We start from the raw sequence: 20,413 nt of genomic DNA, 5'->3' as shown, positions 1-20,413 counted from the left end.
TGAGCACAGGCCTCGCTGTCTGGACACAGGCCTCGCTGTCTGAGCACAGGCCTCGTTGTCTGGACCCAGGCCTCGCTGTCCGAGCACCGGCCTCGCAGTCCGAGCACCGATCTCACTGTCTGAGCACCGGCCTCGCTGTCCGAGCACAGGCCTCGCTGTCCGAGCACAGGCCTCGCTGTCTGAGCACAGGCCTCGCTGTCTGGACACAGGCCTCGCTGTCCGAGCACCGGCCTCGCTGTCCGAGCACCGGTCTCACTGTCCGAGCACCGGCCTCGCTGTCTGAGCACAGGCCTCGCTGTCTGAGCACAGGCCTCGCTGTCTGGACACAGGCCTCGCTGTCTGGACACAGGCCTCGCTGTCTGGACACAGGCCTCGCTGTCCTAGCACCGGCCTCGCTGTCCGAGCACCGGCCTCGCTGTCCGAGCACCGGTCTTGCTGTCCGAGCACAGGCCTCGCTGTCCGAGCACAGGCCTCGCTGTCTGAGCACAGGCCTCGCTGTCCGAGCACAGGCCTCGCTGCACGAGCACAGGCCTCGCTGTCCGAGCACAGGCCTTGCTGTACGAGCACAGGCCTCGCTGTCCGAGCACAGGCCTCACTGTCCGAGCACAGGCCTCACTGCACGAGCACAGACCTCGCTGTCCGAGCACAGGCCTCGCTGTCCGAGCACAGGCCTCGCTGTACGAGCACCGGCCTCGCTGTCCGAGCACCGGCCTCGCTGTCCGAGCACAGGCCTCGCTGTACGAGCACAGGCCTCGCTGTCCGAGCACAGGCCTCGCTGTCCGAGCACAGGCCTCAGTGTCTGGACACAGGCCTCACTGTCCGAGCACAGGCCTCGCTGTCCGAGCACTGGCCACACAGTTTGGACACAGGCCTCACTGTCCGAGCACAGGCCTAGCTGTCTGAGCACAGGCCTCACTGTCTGGATACAGGCCTCACTGTCTGAGCACAGGCTTCACTGTCCGAGCACAGGCCTCACTGTTTGGATACAGGCCTCACTGTCCGAGCACAGGCCTCACTGTCCGAGCAGAGGCCTCACTGTTTGGACACAGGCCTCACTGTCCGAGCAGAGGCCTCACTGTCCAAGCACAGGCCTCACTGCACGAGCACAGGCCTCACTGTTTGGATACAGGCCTCACTGTCCGAGCACCGGCCTCACTGTCCGAGCACCGGTCTCGCTGTCCGTGCGCGGGCCTCACTGTCCGAGCACAGGCCTCGCTGTCTGAGCACAGGCCTCGCTGTCCGAGCACAGGCCTCGCTGTCCGAGCACCGGTCTTGCTGTCCGAGCACAGGCCTCGCTGTCCGAGCACAGGCCTCGCTGTACGAGCACAGGCCTCGCTGTCCGAGCACAGGCCTCACTGTATGAGCACAGGCCTCGCTGTACGAGCACAGGCCTCGCTGTACGAGCACCGGCCTCGCTGTCCGAGCACAGGCCTCGCTGTCCGAGCACTGGCCTCGCTGTCCGAGCACAGGCCTCGCTGTCCGAGCACAGGCCTCGCTGTCTGAGCACAGGCCTCGCTGTCCGAGCACAGGCCTCACTGCACGAGCACAGGCCTCGCTGTCCGAGCACAGGCCTTGCTGTACGAGCACAGGCCTCGCTGTCCGAGCACAGGCCTCACTGTCCGAGCACAGGCCTCACTGCACGAGCACAGGCCTCGCTGTCCGAGCACAGGCCTCGCTGTCCGAGCACAGGCCTCGCTGTCCGAGTTAAGGTTCCCTCTTTCCGTCTGATCCTTCTCTGCAGAGCAAATTGAAACGGGGATGCACGTTCCCTTGGCTCAACACTGCGACATTGCAGCCTTTGATATTTATACATTCCTGCAGTGTGTGAGTTTGTTTTGTTTTCATTGGGGCTGGGGGAGGAGTTACCAAGGCAACCAAATAAATATCACATTGCCATCAGGTTTCTAATAAAAGAATCTATTGACCAGGTTTTGAAATAAAATTGATTTCCTTACACCGATACCTTTCCAACACATTTATGTGACAAAACCGATTCCCCTTCCACGATCAGCAATATTTATTAGAACTATCACTGTATTTACTCTCCTCACTGCTTTGTATGGTCCACTCATCCTGACTTTCAGAGGCTCACCCTGACCAAGGTTACAATATTGACCCTTCATCTCGCAGTCTGATCACTCTCACTGCTGAATGTCTATCTGCCCAGACTTTCATTGTCACCTGTCAGCTGTTTTTAACTCTCTCGTGCTATTTCACGTGCTGCTGTGAATCTCTCTAAAAACATAGACCCTTTGTCCCAATTGTTTGATTATTCATGACAATCAGCTGTAACCATTGTTTTGAGAGTGTGTTGGGATCTGTCTAAAGTGATTGCTGATTACATGCTCCTCATGTCTTTAGTTTTGTACCCAAGGTGCAGATTATAACCTGGAAACTATCAACACTCTACGCTTCCAGAGCTAACCTCAGCTTTACAGATAGTCCTATCATAGTTCGTAACTGGGGTGGGAGGGGTCTCTGATGATGATGATGATGAGCAGCGAGAAATCTAAATGCAGTCAAATGATGGAAGGATGGTTTGTGTGATGGACTGGGTTGTGTTCACAACTTCTCCCCACCCTAGAGGCTCCCTGCCTCCATTCCTGATGAAGGGCTATTGTCCGAAACGTTGATTTTCCTGCTCTTCGGATGCTGCCTGACCTGCTGTACTTTTCCAGCACCACTCTAATCTAGACTCTGTGTTCACAATCTTCTTTAGTTTATTATGGGTGGCACAGTGGTTAGCACTGCTGCCTCCCAGCGCCAGAGACCCGGGTTCAATTCCCACCTCAGGCGACTGACTGTGTGGAGTTTGCACGTTCTCCCCGTGTCTGCGTGGGTTTCCTCCGGGTGCTCCGGTTTCCTCCCACAGTCCAAAGATGTGCAGGCTAGGTGAATTGGCCATAGTGTTAGGTGTAGGGGAATAGGTCTGGGTGGGTTGGGCGTCGGTGTGGACGTATTGGGCCGAAGGGCCTGTTTCCACACTGTAAGTAATCTACATCTAATCTTATGGCCCTGGGCAGAGCAGTTGCTGAACCAAGTAGTGATGAACCCAGATAGAATGCTTTCTACAGGCCATCTGTAAAGGTTGGTGAGGACATGCCGAATTTCCTAAGCCTCCTGAGGAAGTAGAGGTGGTGTTGTTGTGCCTTCTTGACCATCACATCCACGTAGGAGGACCAGGACAGATTATCGGTTATCATCACTCCGAGGAACTTGATGATCTCGACCCAGTCCACCTCAGCTCCGTTCATGGAGATAGGGGCATGACCTCCTCCTTTCTTCCTGAAGTCAATGATCAGTCCTTTGGTTTTGCCGATATTGAGGGAGAGATTGTTACCATTACACCACAATGCCTAGCATTCTATCTCCTTCTTGTATTCTGACTCATCACTGTCTGATACCCGGCCTACAACGGTGGGGTCATCAGCAAACCTGGAGATGGCATTCGGATGAAATTTGGCCAGAGTCGTGCATGCACTGGGAGTACAGTAGGGGGCTGCCTACACATCCTTGTGGGAGTTGAGTGTTATCGTGGAGGAGCTGCTGTTGTCTATCTTCACTGATTGCGGTCAGTGGGTCAGGAAGCTGAGGATCCAGTTGCAGAGCTGGGAGCTAGGTCTCAGAGTTTGGAGATCACCTTTGGTTGGGATTAGCGTTGAAGGTGGAGCTGCAGTTGATGAGCAGTGGTTTGATGCAGATGTCCTTGTTGACCAGATGTGCCAGGGATGGCTGCAGGCCGAGGGAAATGGCGTCTGCAGAGGATGTTTTGTGATGGTAGTAAATTGTGGGGGATCGAGGCAGGCTGGGGGACTGGAGTTGATGTGGGCCATGACTAGCACTTTCTGATTACACAGGGCAGAGCCATTGGGCGGCAGTCATTAAGGCACATTACATAGGTACCGGGATGACAGTGGTCTCATAGCAAGGAGACGTTAAAGATGTCGGCAAATATTCCTACCAGCCTGTCTACACAGGCCAGTCACTTTCCTCCGGTTTACTCTCTAAAAGATCAATCTGATGCCTGCAGCAGTGACTGTGGGGACAGGTGTGTCTGGGTCTCTCTGGGAACGTGACACTGTTTCATTAACCTCTGTTCACACTGAGCGTAAAAAGCTTCAGCACATCAGGGAGGGGTGCATTTTTATCTGGTACTCTGTTCTGATTCACTTTGTAGCCTATTATGTCGCGTAGGCCTTGCTACAGACTCACTATTTTCTCAAATCACATGAAGGATGCCTTTATATCCTTTCCCTCCAATTCTGATAGGGCCTGTGTTTCCTGACTGGACTTTAGAATATGGATGCAGGTTTGCTCGCTGAGCTGGAAGGTTCATTTTCAGATGTTTCGTCACCATACTAGGTAATATCATCAATGAGTCTCCAAATGGAGCACTGGTGGTATGGCATGCTTTTTTACTTATGTGTTTAGGGTTCCTTGGGCTGGTGATGTCACTTCCTGTTCCTTTTCTCAGGGGGTGGTAGATGGGGTCTAACTCGATGTGGTTGCTGATAGAGTTCCGGTTGGAATGCCATGCTTGTAGGAATTCTCGTGAGTGTCCCTGTTTGGCTTGTCCTAGGATGGATGTGTTGTCCCAGTCGAAGTGGTGTCCTTCCTCATCTGTCTGTGAGGATACTAGTGAGAGAGGGTCATGTCTTTTTGTGACTAGTTGGTGTTCATGTATCCTGGTGGCTAGTTTTCTGGCTGTTGTCCAATGTAGTGTTTGTTACAGTCCTTGCACAGTATTTTGTAAATGACATTAGTTTTGCTTGTTGTCTGTATGGGGTCTTTCAAGTTCATTAGCTGCTGTTTTAGTGTGTTGGTTGGTTTGTGGGCCACCATGATGCCAAGGGATCTGAGTAGTCTGGCAGTCATTTCAGAGATGTCTTTGATGTAGGGGAGAGTGGCTTGGGTTTCCGGACATGTTTTGTCTGCTTGTTTGGGTTTGTTGCTGAGAAATCGGCAGTCTGTGTTCAATGGATACCCATTCTTTTTGAATACACAGTATGGGTGATATTCCTCTGCTCTGCGGTGGAATGTGTGGTGGCTCATTGAAATAATGTTCTGATGCTTCTCCATTTGTAGATATGATTCGGCGATGCCGGTGTTGGACTGGGGTGTACAAAGCTAAAAATCACACAACACCAGGTTATAGTCCAACAGGTTTAATTGGAAGCACTAACTTTCGGAGCAACGCTCCTTCATCAGGTGGTTGTGGAGGCCACAATTGTAAGGCACAGAATTTATAGCAGAAGTTTACAGTGTGATGTAACTGAAATTATACATTGAAAAATGCCTGATAGTTTGTTGAGTCTCTCATCTGTTCGAATACCATGATAGTTTCACTCCTTTCATGTGTAAATCACAAAACTGTTTTTTTTAAAAGTTAAATTTTCAGGTTAACTGTAACATTTGGTGATAGCTAGACAATATGTTGAAGGTGGAGAAAGTGAGGACTGCAGATGCTGGAGATCAGAGCCTAAAAATGTGATGCTGGAAAAGCGCAGCAGGTCAGGCAGCATCAAAGGAGAAGGATTCCTGAAGACGGGCTTATGCCCGAAACATCGATTCTCCTTCTCCTTTGATGCTGCCTGACCTGCTGCGCTTTTCCAGCAACACATTTTTTAAATATGTTGAAGGTGTTAGCCCCCTGTGTTCCCTGTCTGTCCCATAATGTTTAGACTGACTCTAATCTAAAACGTGAGATAACAGTCTTACTTATATTCATGCAATTTAACTCCGCAAGTACAAATTCACCCCACAAACGTATACGTGTGTGTGTGTGTGTCTGGGGTGGGGGTTGTGAATGTCTGTGAGAGAGAGTGTATATGTGTGTGTGTGTGAGAGAGAGTGAAAAGGGTTCTAAGTCTGTGAGAGGGTGTGTGAGTGTGTATGTCTGTAAGGAGTTTGTGTCAATGGGAGTGTCTGTGTATATGTGTGTGTGTGTGTGTGTGTAGGAGTGTCTGTGTCAGGCGACTGACTGTGTGGAGTTTGCACATTCTCCCCGTGTCTGTGTGGGTTTCCTCCGGGTGCTCCGGTTTCCTCCCACAGTCCAAAGATGTGCAGGTCAGGTGAATTGGCCATGCTAAATTGCCAATAGTGTTAGGTAAGGGATAAATGTAGGGGTATGGGTGGGTTGCGCTTCGGAGGGTCGGTGTGGACTTGTTGGGCCGAAGGGCCTGTTTCCACACTGTAATGTAATCTAATCTATATGTGTGCGTGTGTGTGTGTGTCTGTGTATAGTGCAACGGTGGTCACGTGTAACGTGACATGAACCCAAGGTCCCGGTTGAGGCCCTCCCTATGGGTACTGAGCTTAGCTATCAGCCTCTGCTCGGCCACTTTTCTCTGCTGCCTGTCCCGAAGTCCACCTTGGAGGATGGTCACCCAAAGGTCCGAGGCTGAATGTCCTGGACCACTGAAGTGTCCCCCAACTGGGAGGGAACCCTCCTGTCTATTGATTGTTGTGCGGTGCCCATTCATGTTGTCGTAGCCTTTGCTCGGTTTCCCCAATGTACCATGCCTACGGGCATCCCTGCCTGCAACGTATAAGATAGACAACGTTGGCTGAGTCACATGAGTACCTGCCATGTACAAGGTGGGAGGTGTTCCCATGCGTAATAGTGGTATCTATGTCCACACTCTGACACGTTTTGCAGTGTCCACCGTGACAGGGTTGTATGGAGATGTCCTGAGAGCCGGGCAGCTTGCTACGAACAATGTTCTGTTTGAGGTTTGGCGGTTGTTTAAAGGCAAGTAGTGGAGGTGTGGGGAAGGTCTTGGTGAGGTGCTCATCATCATTGATAATGTGTTGCAGGTCACGAAGAACATGGCGTAATTTTTCAGCCCCTGGAAATACTGAACAACGAAGGGTACCCTGTCGGTTGCAGCACGTGTCTGTCTCCTGAGGAGGTCATTACTGTTCCTTGCTGTGGCACGTCGGAACTGGCGGTTGATGAGTTGAGCATCGTACCTGTTCTTATGAGGGCATCCCTGAGTACTTCCGGGTGCCTGTCACGTTCCTCCTCATCTGAACAGATCCGGTCCATGTGTAGGGCTTGTAGATATTGGGATGATTGCTTCTGTAGTTCAGTATTTGGTCTGTATGTGTTGTTTTCCTGTAGACGCTGGTTTGAAGTTCCCCATTGGCTGTTTGCTCTATGGTGACATGTAGAGATGGCAGTTTGTTGTTGTCCTCCTCCTCTTTGGTGAATGTGGTGCCAGTAAAAGGGTATTGTTGGTAGTCTTCAGGGTTTCATTTAATTTGTTTCATTTAGACATGACACAGGTGTCATCCACATGGCAGACCTGGAGTTTGGGTTGGGTGGTTGGCAGAGCTGTTTGTTCAAGCCTCTGCATTACTGCCTCTGCTAAGAGCCCTGATGTCGGAGATCCCATGGGTGTTCCGTAGGTTTGTCTGAAGGTTTTGTAGTTGAAGGTGAAGTGGGTGGTAAGGCATAGGGCCACTAGCTTGATGATACTGTCCTTGCTGATGAAGTTGGTGGTGTTTGGTGTTTGTGTCTTTGGGTCTTCTAATAGTGTAGTCGGTGTTTCCTTGGCCAGATTGATGTTGATGGATATGAACAGGGATGTTACATCAACGGAGACCATTATTTCATCCTCTTCTATCTTGGTATCTTTGATGGCCTTGAGGAATTCTTGCGGGGAGTGGATGGAGTGGCATGAGTCTTTGACTAAGTGTTTTAGTCTTTGATGTATCACCAGTCTGTAAGTTGGTGTTCCAGGTAGCAAGACTATGGGTCTGAGAGGGGCTCCTGGTTTGTGAAAATTGGGTAATCTGTAGAAGCGTGATGTGTTGGATCCGTCTGGTTTCATTTTTTGGAAATCAGTCTTATTTATTTCTCCAGATCTCTGAAGTGTTTTGAGTCGGGCTGTGATGTAGTTCTCTAGTTGTGGAGTTGGGTCTATTGCCACCTGTTGGTAAGTGTAGGTATCCACAAAGAGTGTGTTCACTTTCTCACTGTAGTCTGTTTGTTTAAAATGACTGTCAAGCGTCCTTTGTCTGTAGGTAGGAGAACAATGTTTTTATCTTCTCTGTGAAAAATATCAGGAATTGACGTTACCAGAGGAAATGACATCATCAACCCAAGGAAACTCAAACATATAAATTGAAAGTGGACTACACCACCAGCGCTTCATCCGGAGGCTCACTGAAGATGTTACCTAGTATGGTGACGAAACATCTGAAAATGAACCTTCTAGCTCGATGAGCAAACTCATATCCAGAACCTCAACCCGAGCTACAAATCTTCTCAAACCTCACTAACTTTAGAATATATCTTGAACTTTCTACAGTTGAGCTCTATTAGGTTTCTGAAGTCTCACTTCTCTAACTGCATCATTCCAAACTTTCACCCTATTCTCTTCCCCTTTGCAATTCAACTCTTTTTAAAACTCTCTTTCTTCATATTTCTCTCCCATTTCTACCATCCTTATTCTTCCCTCATGATCAGCCTGTTTTATCTCTAACTCAATAGGAACTGATTTCGATATCTCACTTGCTCATCTTTCGTGAATATCTATTTAACCCAAATGCTGTGTTACTCTTTCAGGTTTTTATCATCTTACCTGGCAAGCACCTCGGCTCCCAGTGTACTTCCCAATCCATCAATCCGGTTACTAGGATCTCTCCTTACTTTGCACGGAGGAAGGGTTTAGCAGTTCCTGATGTCACTTTATTTTTGACAGTACAATAATTGGTGTTTTCCTTTCTCCTGTTGTCACTTACTAACTCCACACCCAATTGTACATTTCCTTTGTTTGAAAACTGTGCAGCCACGGCCCTCAAACTTAGTCACAACCCAGTGGGGTACTGTGTTGGAAATCAAACCCCACTATACCTAGAGTTGTCACAAATGTGAAAAATATTTAATGAAACCATCCAAAATTGGAGCAGATACGATGAGCTGTTTGGCCCACTTTACTCCAATGTTTTATGTCCAAAGTCCCCAGTATTCTTGACTGATGATTCAGATTAAAAGAAAATGGTCAATAGGTTTTGGTGGGAGAAAGTGAGGACTGCAGATGCTGGAGATCAGAGCTGAAAATGTGTTGCTGGAAAAGCGCAGCAGGTCAGGCAGCATCCAAGGAGCAGGAGAATCGACGTTTCGGGCATAAGCCTTTCTTCAGGAATAGGTTTTGGTACTTAACAAGAGAATTCTTAATAAATTTACCTTTGTCCAATGGCAGTCAGGAAATATGAATTTTTGAGGTATAGCTCTCTATTCTTAAAAATCTACCCATCTTCAATTCCCTCTTCACAAATAGACATATTAAGGCTAGTAAAAGCCAGAAGTGCAGGGAAACAGTTCCAAAGCACCGTTCTGAGCAGAGGAGCTGATACGCTGTTTTCTTTGGTTTCTTCATATCCCTTTGAGGTCTTTGACAATGTTTCGCACACCAATGGGCTCATTCATTCACTGGTTGGGAATTCACCTTTTCACTGTCTTTGAAAGAGTTTTATTCCTTCTTCAGTTTTATTCCTTCTTCAGTTGGGAATTTTCAGAAAAAGTGGCAGACAGCTAACTCGTGACATGTTGGTTGGGAGGTAGGTGTTGGCTGAATTGTTGTGCTGGGCCTACTAGACCAGGGGCCAGTCAAACTTTGTTGTTGAGCAGTTGTCCCTTAGTTTTGAGCTGAAAATGTGTTGCTGGAAAAGGGCTTATGCCCGAAACGTTGATTCTCCTGTTCCCTGGATGCTGCCTGACCTGCTGCGCTTTTCCAGCATCCCATTTTCAGCTCTGATCTCCAGCATCTGCAGTCCTCACTTTCTCCCCTTTGTTTCGAGCCCATTGATTCTGTGGGGTCTGTTTCTGCTCTTACTGTTCCAGAAAAATTCAACATTTTCTACATTTCACTGTGTGCTCCAGGAAGCAACTTTTTGCACTTGGTTTAAAGCAGTAATTTCTCTGTTGAGTCCACTGTCTGAAAATAAAAGCAGTCAGCTGGTGTGGTTTTTTTGGTAACTGACTCTAACCTCCTGCCCTCTCCCCCGACAGGTGGATGAGCTCATGAGAGAAGAGTTGAGGAATTTGAGAATGGCAGTTGAGCGGGACTTCAGTGACCCTCCTAAAGCCAAGGTCAAACCCAAAAAGGTACATTCTGAGCAGTGTCCAGATCTTTGTCAGTTATCCCAGTCAGCTCTGATTCTGACCCAGTGACAGTGAAGGAACAGCGATATATTTCCAAGTCAGGATGGGGAGTGTCCAGGTGAGGAACCTGCAGGGGGTGGTGTTCCCATGTATCTGCTGCCCTTGTCCTTCTAGATGGAAGTGGCCGTGGGTTTGGAAGGTGCTGTCTGAGGATCTTTGGTGAATTCCTGCAGTGTACCTTGTAGCTGGTACACACTGCTGTTACTGAGTGTTGGTGGAGGGGGGGTTGGAGAGGTGATGGTTGTGGATCTGGTGCCAATCAAGCGGCTGCTTTGTCCTGGATGGGGTCAGGCTTCTTGATGGGGGTTGGAGCTGCCCCCATCCAGGGAAGTGGGGAGGATTCCCTCACACTCCTGCCTTGTAGATGATGGACAGGCTTTGGGAGTCAGGAGGTGAGTTACTGACTGCAGTATTCCTACCTTCTGACCTTCTGCCACTGTTTAGATCACATGGAATGAATTGAATTGGTGGTGTGGTGGGGAGGGGTCTGTATCATAGAGCAGATCTCTGCTCCCACGTCACACTCGCCAACCCCACCCAGCCCCAAACCCCCAGGACCAGCCAAGGGGAAGTTGGTTTGTTCCCATTCACCATGAGCACCTCTGTGTTGTCAGGCACAGGTTCCTGATACAGTCAGAGTGAACACTGACACAGGGCTGTGTTGTTTCTCTTTAGGCCAAAGGTAAAGAGAAAGGATCGAAGAAGAAGGAGAAAGACTTTACAGCCAACAGGTAAAAAATGTCAAAGGCCATCCCACCATCTGCAGCAGTCCACTCTGATCCTGGGGATTTAGTGTGATTGCTCTCTCCCGACTCCATTCCCAAGAGGATCACGGTTCACAGTCACAGACCCTGGCTCCCCTGGCATCAGGACCTCAGGACTGACGCTCCATGCTGTGGGTCTGGAGTCACATGTAGACCCAGATTGGGGATGGATAGGAGGAGATGAGTGAACCAATTGGCAGTAGTTTCCTAGTCACTATCAGAGGAGCTCTGTTCACTCCAGATTTTGTTTGAAATCAAATGTCTCCATCTGCCTCTGTGGGATTTGTGGGGTTAGCACTGCTGCCGCACGGCGCCCAATTCCAGCCTCGGGCGGCTGTCCGTGTGGAGTTTGCACATTCTCCCCATGTCTGCGTGGGTTTCCTCCAGGTGCTCTGGGTTCCTAAAATGTGCAGGTTAGGTGGATTAGCCGTGGGAAATGTGGGATTACAGGGTTAGGGTGAGGGTGGATTAGCCGTGGGAAATGTGGGATTACAGGGTTAGGGTGAGGGTCGATTAGCCGTGGGAAATGGGGGATTACAGGGTTAGGGTGAGGGTCGATTAGCCATGGGAAATGGGGGATTACAGGGTTAGGGTGAGGGTGGGTTAGCCGTGGGAAATGGGGGATTACAGGGTTAGGGTGAGGGTGGATTAGCCGTGGGAAATGTGGGATTACAGGGTTAGGGTGAGGGTGGATTAGCCGTGGGAAATGGGGGATTACAGGGTTAGGGTGAGGGTGGATTAGCCGTGGGAAATGTGGGATTACAGGGTTAGGGTGAGGGTGGATTAGCCATGGGAAATGGGGGATTACAGGGTTAGGGTGAGGGTGGATTAGCCGTGGGAAATGTGGGATTACAGGGTTAGGGTGAGGGTGGATTAGCCGTGGGAAATGTGGGATTACAGGGTTAGGGTGAGGGTCGATTAGCCGTGGGAAATGGGGGATTACAGGGTTAGGGTGAGGGTGGATTAGCTGTGGGAAATGGGGGATTACTGGGTTAGGGTGAGGGTGGATTAGCCGTGGGAAATGTGGGATTACAGGTCTAGGGGGAGGGTCAGAGTGGAATGTCCTTGAGAGGGTCATTGCAGAGTCGATGGGCCAAGCTTTTTATTTATTTATTCATTTTGTGGGACACGGGGTGGGGGGGGTCACTGACTGGGCCCAGTATTTACTGCCCGTCCCTTGTTGCCCCTTGAGAAGGTGGGGGTGAGCTGCCTTCTTGAACTGCTGCAGTCCATGTGCTATAGGTAGACCCACAATGTCCTTAGGGAGGGAATTCCAGGACCCAGTGACAGTGAAGGCAGAGCAATTATAATTCCAAGTCGGGATGGTGAGGGGCTCGGAGGGGAAGTTGAAGGGGGTGGTGTTCCCATGTACCTGCTGTCCTTGTCCTTCTCGATGGAAGTGGTCGTGGGTTTGGAAGGTGCTGGCTGAGGATCTTTGGTGAATTCCTGCAGTGTATCTTGTAGATAGTACACACTGCTGCTACTGAGCGCTGGTGATGGAGGGAGTGGGTGTTTGTGGACGTGGTACCAATCAAGTGGGTTGCTTTATCCAGGATGGTGCCAGGTTTCTTGAGCGTTGTTGGAGCTGCACTCATCCAGGCAAGTGGGGAGTATTCCATCACCCTCTTGACTAGTGCCTTGTAGATGGTGGACAGGCTTTGGGTGTCAGGAGGTGAGTTACTCGCTGCAGGATTCCTAGCCTCTGACCTGCTCTTGTAGCCACTGCGTTTATGCAATGAAGCCAAGTGAATTTCTGGTCAACAGTATCCCCCAGGCTGTTGATAGTGGGGGATTCAGTGATACTAACACCATTCAATGTGAAGAGGTGATCATTAGATTGTCTCTTATTGGTGATGGCCATTGTCTGGCAGTTGTGTGTGGTGACTGTTACTTGTCACGTGTCAGTCCAAGCCTGGATATTGTCCAGATCTTGCTGCATTTGAGCACGGACTGCTTCAGTGTCTGAGGAGTTGTGAATGGTGCTGAATCATCGGCGAACATTCCCACTTCTGACCTTATGACAGAGGGAAGGTGATTGATGAAGCAGCTGAAGATGGTTGGGCCTGGGACACTCCCCTGAGGGACTCCTGCAGAGATGTCCTGGAGCTGAGATGATTAACTCTCCACAATCACAACCATCTTCCTTTGTGCCAGATATGACTCTAACCTGCAGAGTGATTGTCCCGTGGTACCCATTAATTCCAGTTTTGCTAGGACTCCTTGATGCCATACCTGGTCAAATGCGACCTTGATGTCAAGGGCTGTCACTCTCATTTCACCTCTAGTATTCAGCTGTTTTGTCCATGTTTAAACCAAGGCTGTACTGAGATCAGGAGCTGAGTGACCTCTGGTGAAACCCAAACTGGGTGTCACTGAGCAGGGTGTTGCTGAGCGGGTGCTGCTTGATAGCGCTGTTGATGACCCTTCCATCACGTTACTGATGATGGAGAGGAGACTGGGCAGTAATTGGCCAGGTTGGATTTGTCCTGCTTTTTGTGTACAGAACATACCTGGGAAATTTCCCACATTGTCGGGTAGTTGCCAGTGTTGTAACTGTACTGAAACAGCTTGACTAGGGGAGCAGCAAGTTCTGAAGCACACGTCTTCAGTACTATTGCGGGAATGTTATCAGGGCCTATTGCTTTTGCAGTGCCTCCAGCCATTCCTTGACATCACATGGAGTGAATCGAATTGTCTGGAGACTGTATCTGTGATGCGGGGGACCACTGGAGGAGCCCGAGATGGATCATCCACTTGGCATTTCTGACTGAAGATTACTGCAAATATTTCAGCCTTATCTTTTGCACTGATGTGCTGGGCTCCTCCATCATTGAGGATGGGGATATTTGTAGAGTCTTCTCCTCCATTGAGTTGTTGAATTATCCACCACCATTCACAACTGGGTGTGGAAGGACTGCAGAGCTTAGATCTGATCCTTTGGTTGTGGGATCGTTTAGCTCTGTCTATCTCTTGCTGTTTATGCCGTTTGGCAAGTAGTCCTATTTGGTGTCTTCACCAGGTTGACATCTCATTTTTAGATATGCCTGGTGCTGCTCTTGGCATGCCCTTCTGCACTCTCCATTGAACCAGGGTTGATCCCCTGACTTGATGGTAATGGTTGAATGAGGGATGTGCTGGGCCATGAGGTTACAGATTGTGCTGCTGTTGATGAACCTGATGGCTGTTTTTGACAATCGACAAACTTTTCACAATCATCAGTTAATTCCAGATGTTTTTTATTGAATTCAAATTCCACCATTTATTGTGGCAGGATTCAAACCCAGGTCCCCAGAACATTCCCTGGATCGATAGACTAATAGTCCAGCAATGATACATACCACTGGGCCATTGTCTTCTTCTGCACTGCAGGGGTGCTAAACATCACTTGACAGGTGGACTTTGTTTGGTCGATGTGTTGCCATGGAGAATGCACCAGTTAGTCATGACTTACAGTTAACTAACAACCTTTGATTTAATTTTACGGAAGATTGACTCTGATTGGTCAAATCATAGCTCTAAGAGTTGACCCAGAGAACCACTCTCAGCGATGTTGGTGAGTGGTGACAGAGCAATGCAGATGCACGTTCTTTCTACCTGCATGGAACAGACCCTGTCAGTTAGTATCTGTCACCACTCTGTGGGCAGGACTGACAATCCGAACATCAATGTCAGCGTCAGTCTTTACACCTTCAAGGTTATTCAGTAAATGCTGTCCAATGACAGAATGCGATCGAACATTGGGACACTGTGTTGTGTGCTTTGTAAACACCAGCAGGTTGGGTAAAGACAGGAGGGACATAGATTTGAGGTGATCAGCCAGTCTTTGGGATCAGCAGCTGAATCACACTGGATCGGAAACTCATTGTAAGCGTGACCTGTTTGTGTCCTTGCCTGACAGCAGCCTCCTGTGCCAGGGGAACATTATAATTGCACAGAACAACTCGCTTAACCTGCTGCTTAAACCTGTCAGAGATCTGACCCTGTCTGGGAGTATGCTGGGGAAAACAGCACACAGTTTAGAGTAAAACGTGAACTCTAAAAAGTGAGCGCGCACTGTCGGAGGGTCAGTGCTGAGGGAGTGGGCACTGTCGGAGGGTCAGTGCTGAGGGAGTGGGCACTGTCGGAGGGTCAGTGCTGAGGGAGTGGGCACTGTCGGAGGGTCAGTGCTGAGGGAGTGGGCACTGTCGGAGGGTCAGTGCTGAGGGAGTGGGCACTGTCGGAGGGTCAGTGCTGAGGGAGTGGGCACAGTCGGAGGGTCAGTGCTGAGGGAGTGCCGCACTGTCAGAGGGTCTGTGATGAGGGAGTGCCGCACTGTTGGAGGGTCAGTGCTGAGGGAGTGGGCACAGTCGGAGGGTCAGTGCTGAGGGAGTGGGCACTGTCAGAGGGTCTGTGATGAGGGAGAGCCGCACTGTTGGAGGGTCAGTGCTGAGGGAGTGGGCACTGTCGGAGAGTCAGTGCTGAGGGAGTGGGCACTGTCGGAGGGTCAGTGCTGAGGGAGTGCCGCACTGTCGGAGGGTCAGTGCTGAGGGAGTGGGCACTGTCGGAGGGTCAGCGCTGAGGGAGTGGGCACTGTCGGAGGGTCAGCGCTGAGGGAGTGGGCACTGTCGGAGGGTCAGCGCTGAGGGAGTGGGCACTGTCAGAGGGTCTGTGATGAGGGAGTGGGCACTGTCGGAGAGTCAGTGCTGAGGGAGTGGGCACTGTCAGAGGGTCTGTGATGAGGGACTGCCGTACTGTCGGAGGGTCAGTGCTGAGGGAGTGGGCACTGTCGGAGGGTCAGCGCTGAGGGAGTGGGCACTGTCGGAGAGTCAGTGCTGAGGGAGTGGGCACTGTCAGAGGGTCTGTGATGAGGGAGTGCCGCACTGTAGGAGGGTCAGTGATGAGGGAGTGCCGCACTGTAGGAGGGTCAGTGCTGAGGGAGTGCCGCACTGTAGGAGGGTCAGTGATGAGGGAGTGCCACACTGTTGGAGGGTCAGTACTGAGGGAGTGCCACACTGTCGGAGGGTCAGTGCTGAGGGACGCCACACTGTCGGAGGGTCAGTGCTGAGGGAGTGCCGCACTGTCGGAGGGTCAGTGCTGAGGGAGTGCCGCACTGTCAGAGAGTCAGTGCTGAGGGAGTGGGCACTGTCGGAGGGTCAGTGCTGAGAGAGTGGACGTTTTCAGAGGGTCAGTGCTGAGGGAGTGTCGCACTGTAGGAGGGTCAGTGATGAGGGAGTGCCACACTGTTGGAGGGTCAGTACTGAGGGAGTGCCACACTGTCGGAGGGTCAGTACTGAGGGAGTGCCGCACTGTTGGAGGGTCAGTGCTGAGGGAGCGCCGCACTGTCAGAGGGTCAGTGCTAAGGGAGTGGGCACTGTCAGAGGGTCAGTGCTGAGGGACGCCACACTGTCGGAGGGTCAGTGCTGAGGGACGCCACACTGTCGGAGGGTCAGTGCTGAGGGTGTGTCGCACTGTCGGAGGGTCAGTGCTGAGGGAGTGGGCACTGTCGGAGGGTCAGAGCTGAGGGAGTGCCACATGTCGGAGGGTCAGTGCTGAGGGAGTGCCGCACTGTCGGAGGGTCAGTGCTGAGAGATGGCCGCACTGTCGGAGGGTCAGTGCTGAGGGAGCGCCGCACCGTGAAGGGTCAGTGCTGAGGGAGCGCTGCATTGTCAGAGGGTCAGTGCTGAGGGAGTGGGCACACTGTTGAAGGATCAGTGCTGAGGGAGTGCCGCACTGTCGGAGGGTCAGTGCTGAGGGAGTGGGCACTATTGGAGGGTCAGTGCTGAAGGAGTGGGCACTGTCGGAGGGTCAGTGCTGATGGAGTGCCGCACTGTCGGAGGGTCAGTGCTGAGGGAGTGCCGCACTGTCGGAGGGTCAGTGATGACGGACGCCAAACTGTCGGAGGGTCAGTGCTGAGGGAGTGCCGCACTGTCAGAGAGTCAGTGCTGAGGGAGTGTCGCACTGTAGGAGGGTCAGTGATGAGGGAGTGCCACACTGTCGGAGGGTCAGTGCTGAGGGAGTGCCGCACTGTCGGAGGGTCAGTGCTGAAAGAGTGCCGCACTGTCGGAGGGTCAGTGCTGAGGGAGTGCCGCACTGTCGGAGGGCCAGTGCTGAGGGAGCGCCACACTGTCAGACGGTCAGTGCTGAGGGAGTGGGCATTGTCGGAGGGTCAGTGCTGAGGGAGCGGGCACTGTCGGAGGGTCAGTGCTGAGGGAGTGGGCACTGTCGGAGGGTCACTGCTGAGGGAGTGGGCACTGTCGGAGGGTCAGTGCTGAGGGAGAGCTACATTGTCGGAGGGTTAGTGCTGAGAGAGTGGGCACTGTCGGCGGGTCAGTGCTGAGCGAGTGGGCACTGTCGGAGGGTCAGTGCTGAGGGAGCGCCACACTGTCAGAGGGTCAGAGCTAAGGGACTGGGCACTGTCAGAAAGTCAGTGCTGAGGGAGCGCGCACTGTCGCAGGGTCAGTGCTGAGGGAGTGGGCACTGTCGGAGGGTCAGTGCTGAGGGAGTGGGCACTGTCGGAGGGTCAGTGCTGAGGGAGTGCCGCACTGTCGGAGAGTCAGTGCTGAGGGAGCGCCACACTGTCAGACGGTCAGTGCAGAGGGAGTGGGCACTGTCAGAGGGTCTATGATGAGGGAGTGCCACACTGTTGGAGGGTCAGTGCTGAGGGAGTGGGCACACTGTTGAAGGGTCAGTGCTGAGGGAGTGCCGCACTGTCGGAGGGTCAGTGCTGAGGGAGTGGGCACTGTCGGAGGGTCAGTGCTGAGGGAGTGCCGCATTGTCGAATGGTCAGTGCTGAGGGAGTGGGCACTGTCGGAGGGTCAGTGCTGAGGGAGTGGGCACTGTCGGAGGGTCAGTGCCGAGGGAGTGCCGCACTGTCGGAGGGTCAGTGCTGAGGGAGTGCCGCACTGTCGGAGGGTCAGTGCTGACGGACGCCACACTGTCGGAGGGTCAGTGCTGAGGGAGTGGGCACTGTCAGAGAGTCAGTGCTGAGGGAGTGTCGCACTGTAGGAGGGTCAGTGATGAGGGAGTGCCACACTGTTGGAGGGTCAGTGCTGAGGGAGTGCCGCACTGTCGGAGGGTCAGTGCTGAAAGAGTGCCGCACTATTGGAGGGTCAGTGCTAAGGGAGTGCCGCACTGTCGGAGGGTCTGTGCTGAGGGAGTGGGCACTGTCGGAGGGTCAGTGCTGAGGGAGTGCCGCATTGTCGAATGGTCAGTGCTGAGGGAGTGGGCACTGTCGGAGGGTCAGTGCTGAGGGAGTGGGCACTGTCAGAGGGTCTGTGATGAGGGAATGCCGCACTGTAGGAGGGTCAGTGCTGAGGGAGTGCCGCACTGTCGGAGGGTCAGTGCTGAGGGAGCGCCACACTGTCAGACGGTCAGTGCTGAGCAAGTGGGCATTGTCGGAGGGTCAGTGCTGAGTGAGTGCCGCACTGTCGGAGGGTCAGTGCTGAGGGAGAGCTACATTGTCGGAGGGTCAGTGCTGAGAGATGGCCGCACTGTCGGAGGGTCAGTGCTGAGGGAGCGCTGCACCGTGAAGGGTCAGTGCTGAGGGAGCGCTGCATTGTCAGAGGGTCAGTGCTGAGGGAGTGGGCACTGTCGGAGGGTCAGTGCTAAGGGAGTGCCGCACTGTCGGAGGGTCAGTGCTGAGGGAGTGGGCACTGTCGGAGGGTCAGTGCTGAGGGAGTGCCGCATTGTCGAATGGTCAGTGCTGAGGGAGTGGGCACTGTCGGAGGGTCAGTGCTGAGGGAGTGGGCAATGTCAGAGGGTCAGTGCTGAGGGAGTGGGCACTGTCAGAGGGTCTGTGATGAGGGAATGCCGCACTGTAGGAGGGTCAGTGCTGAGTGAGTGCCGCACTGTCGGAGGGTCAGTGCTGAGGGAGAGCTACATTGTCGGAGGGTCAGTGCTGAGAGATGGCCGCACTGTCGGAGGGTCAGTGCTGAGGGAGCGCTGCACCGTGAAGGGTCAGTGCTGAGGGAGCGCTGCATTGTCAGAGGGTCAGTGCTGAGGGAGTGGGCACTGTCGGAGGGTCAGTGCTGAGGGAGTGAGCACTGTCAGAGGTCAGTGCTGAGGGAGTGCCGCATTGTCGAATGGTCAGTGCTGAGGGAGTGGGCACTATCGGAGGGTCAGTGCTGAAGGAGTGTGCACTGTCGGAGGGTCAGTGCTGAGGGAGTGCCGCACTGTCGGAGGGTCAGTGCTGAGGGAGTGCCGCACTGTCGGAGGGTCAGTGCTGACGGACGCCACACTGTCGGAGGGTCAGTGCTGAGGGAGTGGGCACTGTCAGAGAGTCAGTGCTGAGGGAGTGTCGCACTGTAGGAGGGTCAGTGATGAGGGAGTGCCACACTGTTGGAGGGTCAGTGCTGAGGGAGTGCCGCAATGTCGGAGGGTCAGTGCTGAGGGAGTGCCGCACTGTCGGAGGGTCAGTGCTGAGGGAGTGCCGCACTGTCGGAGGGTCAGTGCTGAGGGAGTGCCGCACTGTCGGAGGGTCAGTGCTGAGGGAGTGCCGCACTGTCGGAGGGTCAGTGCTGAGGGAGTGCCACACTGTCAGACGGTCAGTGCTGAGCGAGTGGGCACTGTCGGCGGGTCAGTGCTGAGCGAGTGGGCACTGTCGGAGGGTCAGTGCTGAGGGAGCGCCACACTGTCAGAGGGTCAGAGCTAAGGGACTGGGCACAGTCAGAGAGTCAGTGCTGAGGGAGCGCGCACTGTCAGAGGGTCTGTAATGAGGGAGTGCTGCACTGTCGGAGGGTCAGTGCTGAGGGAGTGCTGCACTGTCGGAGGGTCAGTGCTGAGGGAGTGGGCACTGTCGGAGGGTCAGAGCTGAGGGAGTGCCGCACTGTCGGAGGGTCAGTGCTGAGAGATGGCCGCACTGTCGGAGGGTCAGTGCTGAGGGAGTGCCACACTGTCGGAGGGTCAGTGCTGAGGGAGTGCCGCACTGTCGGAGGGTCAGTGCTGAGAGATGGCCGCACTGTCGGAGGGTCAGTGCTGAGGAGTGCCACACTGTCGGAGGGTCAGTGCTGAGGGAGTGCCGCACTGTCGGAGGGTCAGTGCTGAGAGATGGCCGCACTGTCGGAGGGTCAGTGCTGAGGGAGTGCCGCACTGTCAGAGGGTCAGTGCTGAGGGAGCGCCGCATTGTCAGAGGGTCAGTGCTGAGGGAGTGGGCACACTGTTGAAGGGTCAGTGCTGAGGGAGTGCCGCACTGTCGGAGGGTCAGTGCTGAGGGAGCGCCGCACTGCCGGAGGGTCAGTGCTGAGGGAGTGCCACACTGTCGGAGGGTCAGTGCTGAGGGAGCGCCGCACTGTCACATGATCAGTGCTGAGAGAGTGCCACACTGTCACAGGGTCAGAGCTGAGGGAGTGCCGCACTGTCGGAGGGTCAGTGCTGAGGGAGCGCGCACTGTCGGAGTGTCAGTGCTGAGGGAGTGGGCACTGTCGGAGGGTCAGTGCTGAGGGAGTGGGCACAGTCGGAGGGTCAGTGCTGAGGGAGCGCGCACTGTCGGAGTGTCAGTGCT

General features: G+C 53.1%; 1 protein-coding gene and 1 pseudogene across 1 annotated transcript in view; one reads left to right on the top strand and one right to left on the bottom strand.

Moving 5' to 3' along the window:
• The window catches only part of LOC122547798 (dynein regulatory complex subunit 11-like), a 347,516-nt gene that overhangs the window by 266,523 nt on the left and 60,580 nt on the right, over positions 1 to 20,413 (top strand). The window contains exons 7-8 of the mRNA XM_087985887.1: positions 10,019 to 10,114; positions 10,847 to 10,902. Of these exons, the coding sequence (XP_087842013.1) occupies positions 10,019 to 10,114; positions 10,847 to 10,902 (152 nt within the window). The remainder of the gene's footprint in view (positions 1 to 10,018; positions 10,115 to 10,846; positions 10,903 to 20,413) is intronic.
• Positions 7,259 to 8,526, bottom strand: LOC148150506 (uncharacterized; annotated as a pseudogene).

Source organism: Chiloscyllium plagiosum, unplaced genomic scaffold, assembly GCF_037043375.1.
Source record: "Chiloscyllium plagiosum isolate Xiang-an unplaced genomic scaffold, Cpla_swu_hap1 HiC_scaffold_4, whole genome shotgun sequence".
NCBI lineage: Eukaryota > Metazoa > Chordata > Chondrichthyes > Orectolobiformes > Hemiscylliidae > Chiloscyllium > Chiloscyllium plagiosum.
The sequence above is the reverse complement of the archived record's forward strand: the minus strand, read 5'-3'. Positions and strand labels throughout refer to the sequence as shown.